The 19,132-nt window shown below is 39.7% G+C and overlaps 1 protein-coding gene across 1 annotated transcript in view; it reads right to left on the bottom strand.

Annotated features, from left to right (window-relative positions):
- The window catches only part of LOC121321915 (V-type proton ATPase subunit B, brain isoform-like), a 91,692-nt gene extending 74,232 nt beyond the window's left edge, over positions 1-17,460 (bottom strand). The window contains exon 1 of the mRNA XM_041261305.1: positions 17,292-17,460. Coding sequence (XP_041117239.1) covers positions 17,292-17,403 — 112 coding nt within the window. The 5' untranslated portion in view covers positions 17,404-17,460. The remainder of the gene's footprint in view (positions 1-17,291) is intronic.
- Positions 17,461-19,132: the final 1,672 nt, after the last annotated feature.

Consider the following 19,132-nt stretch of genomic DNA (forward strand, 5'->3'; position numbering starts at 1 on the left):
CTTATTAGTAATTAATGAATACCTGAAAATAAATTTTAAAAGAATCTTCATCCCGGCACTATTTATTATGGCATTATCTTTAACTTGTCTGTGTTACAGGGTGCAAACTGGTGACCAAGTACACTCCAAGCACAGTCTCAAAACTCAAGAGAGTAAATAAAAGATCTTAAATTAGAAGGAACACGAAATTTTATCAGATTTTTACCTCATTCCAGTAACCCATTTTTCCAATTGAAATGCATCTGTAAGAATATTAACCCTTTTTTCTTAACTAATTCTAATACACCCTTCTCAGAAACAGGCTGTTCATTGTTTGAAATGTGTGGCTCCCGTGTGCTCCTTCACACCTGTGATAGCAATGCAATTTCACAATTGATTTAATCAACTTACGATTTGAACACTTTTAGCATGGCAGGTGTAGAAGATAAAAGATTCACACCTGAGAGAAACCATTGTCAAACTGCTATCCGAAATCTGCAATTTATTTTGCTAATAGGGCAGTGACATACAGAAAATACATTATATAGAACAGTAATCATGTTTTTATAATTTAAACAAAAATACACATTGTTTATTTACACATAATTGAGGCTGCTTGCGATAAACAGCAAGCTTGCATTGCAGCAGCACCAACTGCAGCAGAATTAGGCAGGCTGTGTGGTACAGTAAGTAAAAGAAACTAGCTTGTAACCAGGAGATCCGCGGTTCAACTCCCAGCTCAGCCACTGATTCATTGTGTGACCCTGCGCAAGTCACTTAACCTCCTTGTGCTCTGTCTTTCAAGTGAGACGTTCTTTAAGTGACTCTGCATAGTTCACACATCCTAGAGTCGTATCTTGTAAAGTGCTTTGTGATGGTGGTCGACTATGAAATGCGCTATATAAAAATAAAGATGTATTTATTTTAACAGTCATCGTTCCAAGCAGGTTATCAGTCACTCTTTACTACTACTAAAAATATACTGATAACAATAACAACAACAACAACAACAACAACAAAACTTACGCTTGTCAAGTGACCCCAGAGATTGGTTATACCTCCATGATACGAGTCACTTGCACATTATGCATTCAATTTTTTTTCTCGTCGTCTGGGCATTTAACAAAAAAATCCCAAACAGCAGAGGGGTTTGGGAGACATTTCTTTCAATACAGCTTACACTATACAATGCTTTGCTGTCGAGACGGAGAATGAAGAAATTAAAGGTTTGCCTCTGGATAGCCCGAGCTGGAGCGGGGCGGGCGGAGTTAGTGCATATTTTGTATGCTTCAAACATATTCTACCATTGCACTTTTCTTACACTGTCTTGTACTGAGCACATATTTTACTGAAGCAATACAGCTACTAGAACTACCCGCCCACTGCTTTGGATACTATACTATACCCTGCGACACCACCACGACAGACATTACAGTGCCGACCGTTAACTGCCCATAACAGCTCTACGACATCACCGTGCCAAACTCAAATTCCCAGAAGACTCTGCGAAGTTCAGACAAGCAACACTTATCAGGAACTTGGTCACACAACGCACTCAGAGCAGGGTTCACCACAGATTTTCTGATTGCAGAAGACTATATTTTTTTTCACTGTTCCCATAGAGCTCCATCATAACTAGACTAGTAAATACGTTAATTAAAACCTCAATGCAATAAAAGCGTGTTTCCACAAGCATTTTTTATGTAGGACTGCATATCAATTTTTTTGGTTTTTCAGTTGTTGCAGAATGATACTCAGCACATGTTCTAACATACATATTTGTATATGATTACTCCTCCACAGGATATCCGGGATTGGAGACTAATACAAGGACATGACGTGTTTAGATTTATTTATTTATTTATTTAATTATATATTTTGTTCAGACTTGTTTTTTTAAACAAAATAGTTTACACTTATATTGTTTACCTTGCTTCTCTGCCCTGTCATATCCCTGTTGAACCCATGGTTTTCTTTCTAGCATAATGCTTTTGTTGTTGAAATTAAAATGTTGTAGTCAGATAATTCCCCTTTATACACCTTCTGGGCACGTAGTTTTTTTTTATTATTATTATTATTATTATTATTATTATTATTATTATTATTATTATTATTATTATAGTATTATTATCCCAGATAATTATTAGGGTCTTCTGGACTGTAGTCTGTATAAATACAGGCGATGGTCCATTTAAAAGACCTTTAGAAATACATCAGACATATTTAAGGCAGGTCCCTGGTCGCACTCTGAACGTCGCAACATCCGTTGCTGATTCTTCCGACAGGGACATTAAAAAACGTAGACTCGACCAGGCTCTTCGAACTTGCAGCTCTCCTCGGAATACCTGTATCTGAGATCCTGAGATCCGAGCAGAAGCTTTGTTTTATTATTATTATTATTATTATTATTATTATTATTGCATTCATATTCTTTGAGTGCGTCTTCCACCCTCGAAGGCTCATCGTATATGCAGTTGACCGACATCCACAGTTGTTCGTCAAAGGTATCCCAATGTATGCTTCAGTTACACGTTAAATAGTGATTTCATTGAAAATATATTTATTCAGGGCTACAAGAGCACAACACACAAAAAAAAGGAGTAAGTAACTAACACACTGAACTGACAGTTTGTTATTCTCGGGCTTTTTTATATTCGAAAACAGAATAGGGGGAGCTTAGGAATGTAGCATCTAAATATAATTACTACAAATAGGGGTGTTAATAGGAATGTACTACATACAGTGCCTACAGAAAGTCTACACCCCCTTTCAAAATGTTCACCTGTTGTGGTATATAGTTTTTTTTTTTTTTTTTTTTTTTTATTTATCTACACATTCTATCCCACAACTTACAAGTGAGAAAAATATTGTCAAAATTTGTAGAAAATGAATTTAAAAATAAAAACTGAAATAGCTTGGTTGGATAAGTGCCCAGCCCCCTTGTTATAACAATCCCAAATTAGCTCAGGTGTAACCAATCACCTTCAAAATCACACACCACGTAGCCTCCACCTGTGTTAAATTGTAGTAATTCATATGATTTCAGGAGAAATTCAGCAGTTCCTGTAGGTGCATTTCAAAGCAAAGCCTCAACCATGAGCACCAAGGTGCTTTCAAAAGAACTCCAGGACAAAGTTATTGAAAGGCACAGATTAGGGGAATGGTATAAAAAAAATATCAAAGGTCTTGAATATCCCTTGAATCATAGTCAAGACAATTATTAAGAAATGGAAGGCGTATGGCACCACCGAGACCCTACCTAGATCAGGCCATCCCTCCAAACTGGATGACCGAGCAAGAAGGAGACTGAACAGAGAGGCTACCAAGAGGCCAATGGCAACTTTGCAAGAGCTTCAGACTTTTATGGCCAAGACTGGTCAAAGCGTGCATGTGACAACATCCCAAGCACTCCATAAATCTGGCCTGTATGGTAGGGTGGCAAGAAAGAAGCAATTACTCATGAAAGCCCATTTTGAATCCTGTTTGAAGTATGCAAAAAAAAAAAAAAAAAAAAAAAAAAGGAGATTCTGTAGCCATGTGGCAAAAAGTTTTGTGGTCTGACGAAACTAAAATGAACTTTTTGGCCTAAATGCAAAGTGTTATGTTTGGCGCAAACATTCTGTACATGGTGCATCACCCAAAGAACACCATCCCTACCGTGAAGCATGGTGGTGGCAGCATCATGTTATGGGGATGCTTCTCATCGGCAGGGACTGGGGCACTTGTCAGGTTAGAAGGGAAAATTAATGGAGCAAAGTCCTTGAGGAAAACCTGCTGCCCTCTGTAAGAAAGCTAAAACTGGGATGGAAGTTCACCTTTCAGCATGACAGTGACCCAAAGCTACAGTGGCTTGCGAAAGTATTGACCCCCCTTGGCATTTTTCCTATTTTGTTGCCTTACAACCTGGAATTAAAATTGATTTTTATTTGGGTTTCATATAATGGACATACACAAAATAGTCCAAATTGGTGAAGCGAAATGAAAAAAAAATGACTTGTTTCAAAAAATTCTAAAAAATAAATAACGGAAAAGTGGTGCGTGCATATGTATTCACCCCCTTTGCTATTAAGCCTCTAAATAAGATCTGGAGCAACCAATTACCTTCAGAAGTCACATAATTAGTTAAATAAAGTCCACCTGTGTGCAATCTAAGTGTTACATGATCTGTCACATGATCTCAGTATATATACACCTGTTCTGAAAGGCCCCAGAGTCTGCAACACCACTAAGCAAGGGGCACCACCAAGCAAGTGGCACCATGAAGACCAAGGAGCTCTCCAAACAGGTCAGGGACAAAGTTGTGGAGAAGTACAGATCAGGGTTGGGTTATAAAAAAATATCCGAAACTTTGAACATCCCACGGAGCACCATTAAAGCCATTATTAAAAAATGGAAAGAATATGGCACCACAACAAACCTGGCAAGAAAGGGCTGCCCACCAAAACTCACGGACCAGGAAAGGAGGGCATTAATCAGCGAGGCAACAAAGAGACCAAAGATAACCCTGAAAGAGCTGCAAAGCTCCACAGCGGAGATTGGAGTATCTGTCCATAGGAGCACTTTAAGCCGTACACTCCACAGAGCTGGGCTCTATGGAAGAATGGCCAGAAAAAAAACATTGCTTAAAGAAAAAAATAAGCAAACACGTTTGGTGTTTGCCAAAAGGCATGTGGGAGACTCCCCAAACATATGGAAGAAGGTACTCTGGTCAGATGAGACTATAATTGAGCTTTCTGGCCATCAAGGAAAACGCTATGTCTGACGCAAACCCAACACCTCTCATCACCCCGAGAACACCATCCCCACAGTGAAGCATGGTGGTGGCAGCATCATGCTGTGGGGATGTTTTTCATCGGCAGGGACTGGGAAACTGGTCAGATTTGAAGGAATGGTGGGTGGCGCTAAATACAGGGAAATTCTTGAGGGAAACCTATTTCAGTCTTCCAGAGATTTGAGACTGGGACAGAGGTTCACCTTCCAGCAGGTAAGTTCCTGGTAAGTGATGCGTTTGTGAACTTCGCAGTCTCATGGGAACTGAATTGCAGTTAGCCGCGGTGATGTCATAGCGCTGTTATGGGCAGTCGCTGTAATGTCTGGCTGTGTAGTGTCCGTCGCGGTGATGTCGTAGCGCTGTTATGGGCAGGTCGCTGTAGTGGCCAGTGCGATAATGGCCTCCCCGGTGATGTCTATGCGGTCTTTGATGCGCGGTGATGTCGCAATACGCCCTACTCCATACACGCCAGCGGTGCAATGTAGAGTTGCAATACGTACAATGATTTGATAGTGGCTTTTAATAACTTTTGTTTAGGTAATATGCATTAGACAAATCAAAAGATCAAATTTTGCATGCGAGTGACATTTAATGTGCGATTTATATTCACACATTGTCAAACAAACAGACTCTGTTAACAGGAAGAAAAAACCTAAAGAAAAAAACACACCATATTAGTGTGTCAATGTCATCTGACGAGCCTTCGAAGTTTTAAAAGAATCTTCAAATTCCTGGCTAGCGAACGAACCTTTGAACCTTCGGACACAGCCCTACAATTTTATTCATCATCAGATATTGCCCATCATTTTCGTATCAAATAATCTATCAGGAGTAATTGGAGAAAAATATGGCGTGCCATGTTGTAACCAAAATGGTTTTAATAATATGACATACTGTAAATAGTCAAGATCAATTACATACTTGATCATCTTTTGGTTAAGACATGATGCTGGTCTTGAGACATGGCTTCCTAAGTTTACACAGTAAACAAATTTATCTAGTTCTCCAGATACTGTAAAGCCATAAATATTTGCAAGCCTTTTTATATGCATGCATGAATATCGAGTTCCAATTTTACAGTATATGAAATGTTAGTGTGACATACCTAACAATGGACAGACAACCTCCTTTATGTTAACAGATTCTGAATAATATGTGCTCAATAAATGGCCTAACCAAGTTTTATCACAATTGGATACCATGTGGTTCTATATCTAAATGTGTACATTGGTGCTTCCATTACTGGCCTCCTCCTTATCTTGTGTAAAAGAATGTCCTTACATACAATTATAAGAAACTACAGCAAGTCAAGTAGACAAACGTTAATGCCTTCTTCAGTGTGCACGGAACTCTGATTGATTGCTTTGAAGTTCTGGATAAAACAGCAGCCTTAAAAACTGTTTTCTTTGTTCTTTGTGGAAACATAACAGATACTGTACCTGGAAAAATAAGTCAGCTTTATCTACCCTTATTTTCAACTGGAGTGCAAAACTTTTGTTCTGTAATTCCTTCACAGCCAATCCCATACCACTTATCATGGTCCGTTACACATTTACTATAGACACTTAAATTACCAAATTGTCAAGTATGTGCGACTTTCACACTGAAGAACCGGACATAAGCCCTTCTGATGTCACTGAGCAGAGGGATAATCCAGAGACCTGTGACATGCCTGATACATTTGTGAAGAAATGGGTGAAAACCAATATATATAAGACAATGAAAACCAGGAGGCAAAAAAAACAAAACCTGTAAAATAATAAAATACAAAATAGAGAATTAAGCATGAATAGGACAGAAAATTCAAAATAGAAAAAGAACCAAAAGAAATGATACCAAGTACACTAAAGATAAGACTGAAGACATTGTATTTAATTTATCAAGTAAAACTTTAACCACATCCCAAAAAGCAGTAGTGAGTAAAGGACAAGTTTATACAGACTAAAAAATAGATCAATAAAAGAAACTGGCCAGGGACGCATGAGATTAGCAGAATATTTTTTCAATGAAAATATCTCAGATTCAGAGGGTAATTATGAGTATGGGATTAAGGTTAATCCTTTGAGTAGTGAGTTCTAAAATGCACTGCCGGTCCTGCTGGGAGTGAGGTTTTTTTTTTTTTTCCTTACTGCATGTGCTTGATTGTTACAAGTACAGCGTACAAACCAGCTGCAAGCTATATGTTTGTTTGTAATGAATATTGACAAATCGTTTTTACTGCAAATAAATAAAACCAATACATATTTTTTATTTAGTCATAAGGAAAGGTTTTGACTAAAAAAATAACACTGTAAGTCAATAAACAACAGGGTGGTACAACCACAACACCACATCCTAACAAAAAAAAAAGGCTGAACTAGAGAGAGAGAGAGAGAGAGAGAGAGAGAGAGGGGGGAATAAATCACATCCGGGTAAACAGGTTGTTGGGCAGAGGGAGCAAGTCTAATGCTTCAGCGTATGATTCTCCTTGAAGTATGGAGCAACGCACAGATCTTGGCACCGCCTCTTCACTGTCACTTGATGTTGATAATAAATATTCTTAGTTTACAGTGGCTCTCAAAAAGTATTCACCCCCCCTTGAACTTTTCCACATTTTATTGTGTTACAACATGGAATCAAAATGGATTTAATTCACTTATGAATGCACATGAATTTTTGCCACTGATCAACACAAAATAAGTCCATAATGTCAAAGTGAAAAATTAAATCTACAAATTGTAATAAATTTATTACAAATACAAAACAGAAAATAATTGATTGCATAAGTATTCACCCCCTTGAGCCAATATTTGGTAGAGGCACCTTTGGCAGAAATTACAGCCATGAGTCTATTTGGATAAGTCTCTACCAGCTTTGCACATCTGGACACTGCAATTTTTGCCCATTCTTCTTTGCAAAATTGCTCAGGCTACGTCAAGTTGGATGGGGACCTTTGGTGAGCAGCAATTTTCAACTCTTTCCACATATTCTCAATTGGATTGAGGTCCGGGCTTTGACTGGGCCACTCCTGGACATTGACCTTTTTGTTTTTTAAGCCACTCCAGTGTGGCTTTGGCTGTATGTTTGGGGTCATTGTCCTGCTGGAAGATGAATCTTCTCCCAAGTCCCAGATCTCTTGCAGACTTCAGCAGGTTTTACTCCAAGATTTCTCTTTACTTTGCTGCATCCATTTTTCCCTCTGTCTTCACGAGCTTTCCAGACCCTGACGCAGAGAAGCATCCCCATAGCATGATGCTGCCACCACCATGCTTCACGGTAGGGGTGGTGTTCTCAGGATGATGTGCGGTGTTAGGCTTGTGCCAAACATAGCACTTAGCATTGAGGCCAAAAAGCATCAGACCATAGAATCTTCTTACACTTGGTCTCAAAGTCTCCCACATGCCTTCTGACAAACTCTAGCCAAGATTTGATGCGAGTTTTTTTTCAACAATGGCTTTCTTTTTGCCACTCTCCCATAAAGGCCAGTTTTGTGAAGCACCCAGGCTATTGTTGCCATATGCACAGTGTCTCCCAGCTCAGCCGTGGAAAACTGTAACTCCTTTAGAGTTGCCATAGGCCTCTTGGTGGCTTCCCTGACTAGTGCCCTTCTACCCCCGGATACTTCGTATTTGAGAACAGCCTGTTCTAGACAGATAAACAGTTGTGCCATATTCTCTCCATTTCTTAATAATGGACTTTACTGTGCTCTGGGGGATATTCAATGCCTTGGAAATGTTCTTATATCCTACCCCTGATTGGTGCTTTTGAATAACCTTATTCTGGATTTGCTTTGAACGTTCCTTCGTCTTCATGATGTAGTTTTTCTTAGGAAATGTACTAACCAACTGAGGGACCTCCCAGAGACAGGTGTATTTAACCTGAAACCATGTGAAACACCTTCATTGTATTCAACTCCATTCAACTATTTATGTGACTTCTAAAGACAATTGGTTACGCCAGAGCTTACTTAGGTGTGTCATAGCAAACGGGGTGAATACTTATGCAATCAATTATTTTCTGTTTTATATTTGTAATTAATTTAGAACAATTTGTAGATTTTATTTTTCACTTTGACTTTTTTTGTGTTGATCAGTGGCAAAAACCCTGGGGACCAGAGAGCAGCGAACGTACCGGAACGTTTGTACTACTCAAAGGGTTAACAGTACAAGCACTTGGACTCCTCCGGATTGGAAGAGATATTAAATGGTTAGATTGAAGCAGTTAAACGAGAAATAGTAGGACTGAAGAAAAAATAAAGGCATTATAACCAAAAGAATTTAAAAAAATACATGCAGCCACATAATGCAAGAACAGGCCTAGCAATGCACAAAGAAAATCACCCCATGCGAATGATATTCAGCAAGACTGACAATCCAACACACATAATAGCAGAAAAACAACTTGGGTCACACGTTGAGAATTTACCAAGCTATGTTAAGGATACAACAATTTTCAAAAAGACTTGAATCACTAAAGCACAACCTTCCAAAGAATACACTTTTATTTTGCATGTTTGTAAAATCCTTGTACTCAAGTGTCCCTCGTACAGAAACTTGTCAAAAAGCACTACGTGATAGACTAGACAAATCAATACCAACAGCAGAGGTGCTGAACATGATCAATGTAGTTTCAGAATTTTACATTTTTTGAAAAGAATTACCAACAAAAAGATGGCACAGCAATAGGATTTAAATTAGGAATTTTGCCAGTACATAGATAGGGAAATGGGAAGAACAATTACTTACAAAATCTAAAAGAGAACCTTGTGAATACATTCGGTTTGTAGATGATATTTTTGCGGTTTGAACACATGGAGAAGAATCTCTGTTACAGTTTCATAAAATGGCAAATTAAATACACAGTAATATTAAGGTGGACCTTCGATGGACAAGAAATAGAATTTTTAGGTGCCATGATAAAACTTGAAGGCAGCGCAATTGAGACTGACCTCTTCTGTAAACCTATTGACATGCACCAGTATTTACACGTCCTCTGCACTTACAATACACACTAAAAGGGCAATCCCAAAGGGTCTAAGAAGAATGTGAATATGCTCAAAAGAAAGTGACGGTGTAAAAAAGAACTGTATTAAAAACAAATCTTAAAAAAGGAGGATACAAAGCAAGAATTAGAGACAAAGTTAAGAAAAGTGAATAAACTAAGAGATGATCTACAGTATAAAAATAGGGGATAATAAGGTCAAAAGTCCCATTAGTAATGACTTACTCTAACTTTTGCCTAATATTTCTAAGATAGTTTAAGATACATGAAATGGTAGCCGTATAAGTCCAGAGATGATAGACAAAGAGAAGGAGATGTAATACCTTTTACTGGACTAACAAAATGATAATTAATCACAAGTTTGGGACCTCAAGGTCTCTTCTTCAGGTGAAAGTAGGAGAGATTGATCTTTACATTCAAAAGGTGGTATCAGAACTTTAACAAAAATAAGACATTTTAAATCATTACAATTTTAATGTAAGGAAAAAAGGTGTATAAATATACTTGAACTTTGACCCATTCGACTCCTTGAAACCATCATTTTCAATTCAAACACAAAATGTCTTGCTTTGATCAACAAAATGAGAATACGTTTTAAATAAATAAATAAATAAATAAAAACAAATTTAAAGCTGGTACATTCACCCAGAGAAGCTAGAGAAACGGATGACATAGAACGTCTGTATAGCACTGAAAAACCAAACTGCACTGGTGAACCTCATCTTCTTTAATATTAGCATCACAAGGGTATCCATGTGTAATAAAAAAATAATAGATGGGCCTCTTCAGTGAGTTACAGGAAAACAATTCCATCTCTGGTTTCTGTGACAGTTTATAAATTGCTCGACCTTCAGTCTCGGAGCCATCTAAATTATATATATTATATATATATATATAATGTATATATATATATATATATATATATATATATATATATATATATATATATATATATATATAGGGTTCTCGTCAGCGCTGTTGAGTGCAACAGGCCGTTACATTGTTACCTGGAAAAATGATGCTGTATTCAGGCTGCTAGCTGTGTTTTCATTTTGCTTAATGGCCAAAAAACAATAATAATCCTGTGAAACACTGTTGATTATTCATTATCTGAGAAATTGGTTTGCTTAACATATTTGTTTCAGCTCTCAATACTCTTCAATGTGTTGGTTGTGACAGCATGTTTTTTAGTTCGGTGTGTGTAATATATGCAACACGGAGACGAGATTAAACTTCACTGAACTTTATTAGCACATTCCCCCCTGTTGACAGATGAAACTACATCCAAGTTGTGCCTGATACACAGCTCTGTAACAACCAACACTGTTACAAATCTTTATTATACCATAACTACATACCATCTAAGATCACTTAGTTAACCACGGTGGCTAAAGTAACAACATTTTTTTGCCACTTAACAATACTATAAACAACTGAAAACACATAGATATTTTCCATATAATGCCAGACCTTACCATTTACAATACACGATGTTTTTTTATTTACCGTGTTCTTTCACCTGTGACTACTGACGGTAAAATATTGCACCAATTCTGATGTTAAAACTCAAATCATAGTCAGACGAATCCTTTTAAAAATAAATTATTCCTCCTTCGAATCCACTCTGTTACTATTTCCAAAACACATTTCAACACACTGGGGAGACATAGCTGTGATCTTGAAGCTGTGTGTTTCTGGCTTGCCGTCTGTAAAAATGTTCTTTCGAGACCAGAGGGTATGCTTGAAACCATGACTGCATCACCTCCCTGTGACTAGTATATCACAGTCATATTTTAGTTGTGTGCATGCGTCACTGGTATTCCTTGGGCTACATCTTTTGGAACATGATTCTGGTAATTGGTCTGTACAATTTGTTTTATAACATTTTTTTTCCCGTTTGGATGCCATGTGGGTTTTTTTTGTTTTGTTTTGTTTTTTTACAACAGCGCCGTCTACTGAATGTTTCTATTAGAGCCTCTGTCCTCCCGTTTCTGGCATGTATGTTACGTGATGATGCTAAAGAGCTTTCATTTGGCAAAATGAAATCAAACTAAAACCTTCTGTATTGACTCATCTACCAGCACACACTGAATGTGCTGGCACGACCCCAAGAGGTGGTGGGAATCTCAGAGGACCCCCGTGATGGACAGGTGGTGAGGACCCTGATTGGGCAGAGGGGAAAGGCTGCCAAGCGGTCTCCTCCAACCAGATCTGAGAAACGAGAGGGGGTGGGCCAGCATATGAGCGGCGGGAATGACACAAGGAGAGGGAGGCGACAAGTGAACTGATGAGTAAGACTATAGAGGAAGAGAGAGAACCACCAGTATCCACCATTGATATGGCCAGCAGAGAGAAGGGCCCTGACCATCATTGTGCCATTACCCCCCTTGGGAACCTTGCAGAAGGAAGGAAGGAAGGAAGGAAGCAAGCAAGCCATAGGCGAAGGGACACTACAATCACTGCCTCTGTCCGAGTCCATAAGGCCGGAACCCGAAAATGTATATATATATACACATTTTATATGTGTATTTCATGCACTTAAATGAGGATTTTTTCCACTTATCTACACACCACACTGTTAAGGGGAAAAAAGTTTGAGAAAAATGATATATTAAATACAAAACTGAAAGATCATAATTGGATAAGTCTCCACAGATGCCCAGGTTTGATTAACAAACAGATAGAAAACGAAAGTAAAATAAAGGTGGCCATGTGACGTTACCAGTGATGGTAACGCACAGAGGACTAATACAGTAAGCTGTACAAAAAATGCAAAATAAAACACAGTACAACAAACTATAAATCAAAGGTGCCGTGAAAATGGCAGGCCTTGCAGCAGCCCCGAGCTATCTCCCACGGATGTTTTTAACCTGACGGACACTCAGTCGAGACCCGCCCACCTGCCGTTGGAGGACCAGCACAGCCAATCACTTGCTGCCCTTCCCCTCAACCAAGCATAGCAGGCAGCAAGTCTCAATCGAGCACTCGTCTGTAAACAATAATTCAATTACACAAATCAACTCCCCAAAACGACAAAAAATAAACCCATTCCCACATATAAATCACATCAACACTAATTACATACCTCCCTCCTTAGGATGAACCCTAAGGGTTCAACCGACAACACCACAGCTCCTTGGTCAAAGAACCTGCCCAGCACATCGTCGCGCCCTTACTCGAGTCGGAAGTCACGGGAGCGAGCTAAGAAATCAGCTCCCATGGCTTCCAACTCGGGGTCAGGTCGGTCCCGAGCAGAGGCAGCCGAGCCAGACCCCTGCGCTGGCTCCGCGACCTCCCCCCTAGACTCTTCACCAACTGTCCCCACCTGAAACTTCTCCGACCCCCTCCATTGCCAGCCCTCATTCTTAGCGAGCCAGCACTCCCATTTAGTTTTACGGGGTTTAAATTTATGGCAAAACCATTCAGGATCACAAAAGGGAAAAATCTCTCCAATTACTTCTTCTTAGCCAATAAGAAGGACGGGGCTGTCAGGGCAGCCAGCCAATCTTTAAACTACTCACAGTCCCATCCCAGAACTACCGGTACTGGCAATTGAGGACATAATCCTACCTGCACCTGTGTCACCTGCTATTCACATTGATCTTGGGATAGGAGCGTGCATCCCCATGAATCCAGGAGAGCCTGGGTTTTTGCACCATCCACCGATACAGGAATAACAAAACCCGCGTGCTGAAGTGACCGAGGTCACACTCCATCACGGGGCAGTCCCGGGCGAGGTGGCCCACCTCCCTGCACGTCCAACACCTTGGTGGGCTGGTTTCTCTCCCCAAGGCTTCGGCAAAAGGTGGAAACACTGGAGCCATAAAAGTGGCTCGCCAATAAGATGTCCGCCCGAGACCCCAGTCCGACACTGCAGCAGCTCGTGGATAGTCCCACCCTGCCCCAGTTCCCGGGCCGGGAGCTCCCGCCGACACCCCGACCAAATCCTTGACTACCCCTTCCACCCAGGCCCTTCGCCTTCTCCGGGGCCAGTTGAGGGGACAATCCGGTAGACGCACACCTCCCAGACAGTCTCGCGGGCGTTGGCTCCGCTGCCTGGTACTGCTCCGCTAACTCGACCGCCCAGTTCAGAGTATCAGGTGCCTGTCACTGGACCCACAGCCGAGGTTCCAGGGCTAGACACTCCAAGAAGCGCTCCAACACGATGATCTCCACCAACCTGGCTTTGGTGTTCACGTCCAGGTTCAGCCAACCTAGGGCATAATCTTTTAGGCGGTGGTGGGCAATGGCTCTTGGGTTCTCCCCTGCCACAAACTGCTCCTCCCAGAATTTCTTTTCGGCGTGGCCCCCATGCAATTAAGGATGACCGCCTTCAGCGTGGGGTAATCCATCATGCGCTCCGGGGACAGTGTCCTCGTCGCTGCTTGAGCCTCTCCCGTGAGCTGAGGCAGCAGGTAGCTAGCTCACTGCGCTGGAGCCCACCCAGCTGAGGTCGCCATGGCCTCAAACACCTCTAAGTAGGCTTCTGGTCGATCCTCGGCCGTCATTTTTGTTGGCCTTTCCAACTGGGGGTCTGGAGCTGCTGGTCTAGCCGCCCCCTGCTCAATATTAAATGTGATGATGGGCTACTCGAGTCTGCCCCGGGATGGAAGAGAACATGTCAGAAACCTCCGCCACCAGACCGTGAGCCAGACATTTCTGTGCTGGTGACAGATTCTCCGCAATCTGTACCGACCCTTTTCTCGCCAAGACAGAAAGATCAGGTCCCAGGTCCAGGACATCATCTGTGTATGCCACTAGCAACGCCTACGGTTGCAACCAAGGCTTTAAGAGGTTGATATGGTAAATGTGTCTCTCTCCGTCGCTCCTGCTGGCAGATTTCATAGTCCACCTTCCCAACCTGACGTGTAACCTCAAAGGGTCCTTGCCAGTTAGCCAAGAGTTTCAACTCAGAACTGGGTAATAACAGAAGTACCTTATCCCCTGGCTAAAATGTGTGCAACCAGGCTCTTCGGTTGTACTGTGTCTCCTGCAGTCAATCACTTGCTGCCCTTCCCCTCTACCAAGCATAGCAGGCAGCAAGTCTCAATTGAGAGCCCATCTGTAAACAATAATTCAATTAAACAAATCCACTAACCAAAACGACACAAAATAAACCCATTCCCACATATAAATCACATCAACACTAATTTACCACTGTGCAGGCCCTGCCACAGCACTTTTCAACCAGAAAAAGACACAAATATATAATTTAAGACTGAACCTAGTTTACAAATTCCATGTACAGCATATTGTGATATGTTCAAGAGAAAAATTGCTAAACAATAACATTCTACAGTACTCAAATGGCTGAGTAATGCTGCCGAATCCCTAAGCCAATATGTACAGTAAATGGTGTAGAGGCATGTTTTAACTGGCTGGAAAACTGTAGAAACCAGTGGGCCTGTTTTCTCCATTGAAATCAATAAAATCAGCACAGGTCGGCTTTCTTTGCAACTTAGTTTTTCAATTCCAGACTTCAAAAGTAAAGCCCTCAGACACATGAAAAGTTGTTATATACAATATGACCAATATCTAGTGCACAGTATGTACGAATACACACTTAGGTTTGATTATTGCAGGGGTGTTTGTATTCGACAAAATTTAAACTTCATGATTAAACACTTTTAAACTTTAAAATACTGGGAATGTTTGTTACCAGTTGGAAACACCATTATGAGAAGCCCTCCCTTTGTTATACTGAAACATGCACTATGTGTAACACTACATGTGGAACACATTTCATTCTGGAAAAGACCAAAAAGAAATATTGAATACTGAAATAAATACGCCTACTCAGCAGTCCTGAGTACGATGTACATACTACAGCCATTTGCCCATGGTTAAACTATTAACAGCTCTATTATAGTAGCCATTTCTATTATACACTTGCAATAAATATGTACAAATATAGTTTGTTGAAATTGCTGGTAAACTGTAATGTTATGCAATATATACTGTAAGCCACCAACAGTTTCAAAATGAAAGTCTTTACCTAATAAAAAGAAAAGAGAGAACATTAGGTATCACATCCTTATTTCTGTTCCAATCACAAGTCTGGCTGGGTATCTGAATCGCTCAATCCCTTAACCTATGCACTGCACTTACGACTCACTATCCTTATTTTAAAACTTTTGCCCAATTGTGGGTATTGAATTATAGGTCAGATTGACAATACAATATTTCAGATGAACAAAATGTTGCTGTTAAATAAAAAATATGAACATATTAGTGCACAGAAAGTATTCCAAAATAATACTATTACTGCTCAAATGATGTGCTGTAACTTACATTTTGGTTGAAAAATTCCTGGGTTTTCCAAATGCTATAGTTGAGAGATTTTACCCAGAAATTCTGGCTCATGAAATTCAGATTTACACTAAGATAACTGCTGACTTTTCCTTCAGTAGATAAATGTCAATAATGTTTAGTTGTGGTGCAAAACAACGCTGTGCTGTAGCACTAATACTGTTTAACTTCACCTGACAAAAAGGAAGCAGAGGACAGAAATCTGATACACACCGTAATCAAAATGTCAGTAAAGAAGTATAGGAAGGCACTGAATTCAGGCACCTACAATCAGCCATCTATCAAAGGTCTGGATTAAATCGAAATGTATGGTACAGCCATTGCTATCCTTTATAATTGCTAAGGCACCACTAAGGAACAGAAATATGCATATTAAATGGTTTACAGAATACACCTAAAAAAAAAACCTGCAAAAATGTGTTATTTTGCACACATATGTGCTACATATTGCAGGCATTCTTGGGTTTTTGGCTAGGCCTTATAGGAAATGAATGAAACAGCAATATAGATTGTAAACTCTTGTTACAAATCACATGATCTAGTCACATGATGTGGATCAGTCATAGCCCATCTGTGCTATTTTAACATCTTGCATGCAGGGTTCAGAAATCAAAATGGGGAACTTGAGCAAATTGTTTCCAACGTAACTTGCTGGCACAAACGGAGCTGTATCAACAGTAAACGCTTGTTCGCGTTATCATAATAATCAAGTTCTCATTTAGGACGCCGGTGTGTCACATGGCTTTGAAACCCTTACTATTATACGTGCAAATGATAAACAAGTCCCATGACAGAATGATCGTACCTTTTCATTCATTGTGGGTTGTATGCAAAGCGTTACACTATGATAAAACTACATGGAACACATACAATGCAATTAAATACTGTGGTGTTCAAACTGTATAATTGTGGTGACACGACGACTGATAAGGTGCCTTTGCTTGTCAGATTTAACAGTACAGTAATAAAGCTAAAATTACATCCGCTGTTTTGTTCTAACGTAGTGTAATAATTTATACATGTATGTGCGGTATGCAAATACTACTTAACTTCGCTAGTGTTTCCGACTGAAATTGAAAAACAAAACGTTTCCATAAACTTCTGCAAATAAAAGAATATGATTTTATAAATTATGCTGGTAGTGGGAAGTGACACCAGGTACCAGAGCATTGTGAAATATATTATTCAAAGCGATAAGCTTAACTTAACGCTGAGCTCAAAGCTGTTACAAAAAAGCAGTTTTAATACATACTCAGTCTTGGCTGCGAAATATAGTTCCTGCTGACTGCCTGGGCATGTTGTCTAGCCGCAGCATCAGGGCCATTTAGGTTGTCCATAGGTCTTTTACCCAGCACTGTCGCCATTGTTAATTGTTAAATTAAGTGAAGTGTCAGGTCGCTTTAACCAGTCACATGACAAGAAATACCGGAAGAGAGCTGGAGGAAATCAAGGCATGCGCGTCCCTGTGGATCTGCACGCCAATGGGAGCGTGCATAATGTAGTGTAGTGAAGTTACGCTTGTGTCATTCTGTGTATAGATTTAGTTGGGAAATAAAAACGTTACAAAATTTTATGAAAAACACAAGACTGGTCCTTCTGATTTGTAACATGTTCAGAATTGAATGTAAACAATAACAAGTATATGTCATGCCGTCAAAAACCTATAAATACCTCCAATGTTTTGATTAAAACACACACACCCCTTGAGAAAGATATGATATCGAAACGTTGGGATATGGCTCTTTGAGCGTATATATATATATATATATATATATATATATATATATATATATATATATATATATATTATATTATCTTAAGGTGACCATATGGCTCTGTGAACACAAATTTATCTTTAAAACTCACACAACTTTATTTTGAAGTAAAATGGGTCAGGTAAAGAAAGCCAATGATCATATTTATCTTTTTTTTTTTTTTTTTTTTTTTCTTGTGCCTCTTGTGGTTTCTTTGGTTTAAGACTACATGTAGCTAAGTATTTATTTTTAAATAAATACATAAATACCCTGGAATTAAAATGCATAAAAACAGTTTTTTTTTTTTTCATTTATCTACACATCCTACCCCACAACTTCCAAGTGAAATTTTTTTTTAGAAATTTGTAGAAAATCAATTAAAAATAAAAACTGATATAGCTTGGTTGGATAAGTGTCCGTCAACCTTGTAACAGCAATCCTAAATTAGATCAGGTGTAACCAATCACCTTAAAAATCACATACCAAGTTAAGTGGCCTCCACCTGTGTTAAATTGTAGTGATTCACATTATTTCAGGATGAATTCAGCAGTTCCTGTAGGTTCCTTCTGCTGCATTTCTAGCGTATTTCAAAGCAAAGACTCAACCATGAGAACCAAGGCGCTTTCAAAAGAACTCAGAGACAAAGTTGTTGAAAGGCACAGATTAGGGGATGGGTATAAAAATATCAAAGGCTTTGAATATCCCTTGGAGCATGGTCAAGATGATTATTAAGAAGTGGAAGGCGTATGGCACCACCAAGAACCTGCCTAGATCAGGCCGTCCCAACAAACTGGATGATCATGCAAGAAGGAAACTGATCAGACAGGCTACGAAGAGGCCAATGGCAACATTGCAAGAGTTACAGGCTTTTCTGGCCAAGACTGGTCAAAGTGTATATGTGACAACAATATCCCAAGTACCCTACAAATCTGGCCTGTATGGTAGGGTGGTAAGAAGGAAGCCATTACTCAAGAAACCCACCTTGAATCCTATTTGAAATATGCAAAAAACACTGAGGAGATTCTGTAGCCATGTTACAAAATGGTTGTGGTCTGACGAAACTAAAATAGAACTTTTTTGCCTAAATGCAAAGTGCTTTGTTTGGCACAAACCCAACACAGCGCATCACCCAAAGAACACCATCTCTACTGTGAAGCATGCACTTGTCAGGATAGAAGGGAAAATGAATGGAGCAAAGTACAGAAAAGTCCTTGAGGAAAACCTGCTGCTCTCTGCAAAAAAGCTAAAACTGGGACGGAAGTTCACCTTTTAGCATGACAACAACCCAAAGCACACAGCTACACTGGAGTGACTAAGGATAAAAAGGTAAATGTCCTTG

This window comes from Polyodon spathula, chromosome 10 (genome assembly GCF_017654505.1).
Source record: "Polyodon spathula isolate WHYD16114869_AA chromosome 10, ASM1765450v1, whole genome shotgun sequence".
Taxonomy (NCBI): Eukaryota; Metazoa; Chordata; class Actinopteri; order Acipenseriformes; family Polyodontidae; genus Polyodon; species Polyodon spathula.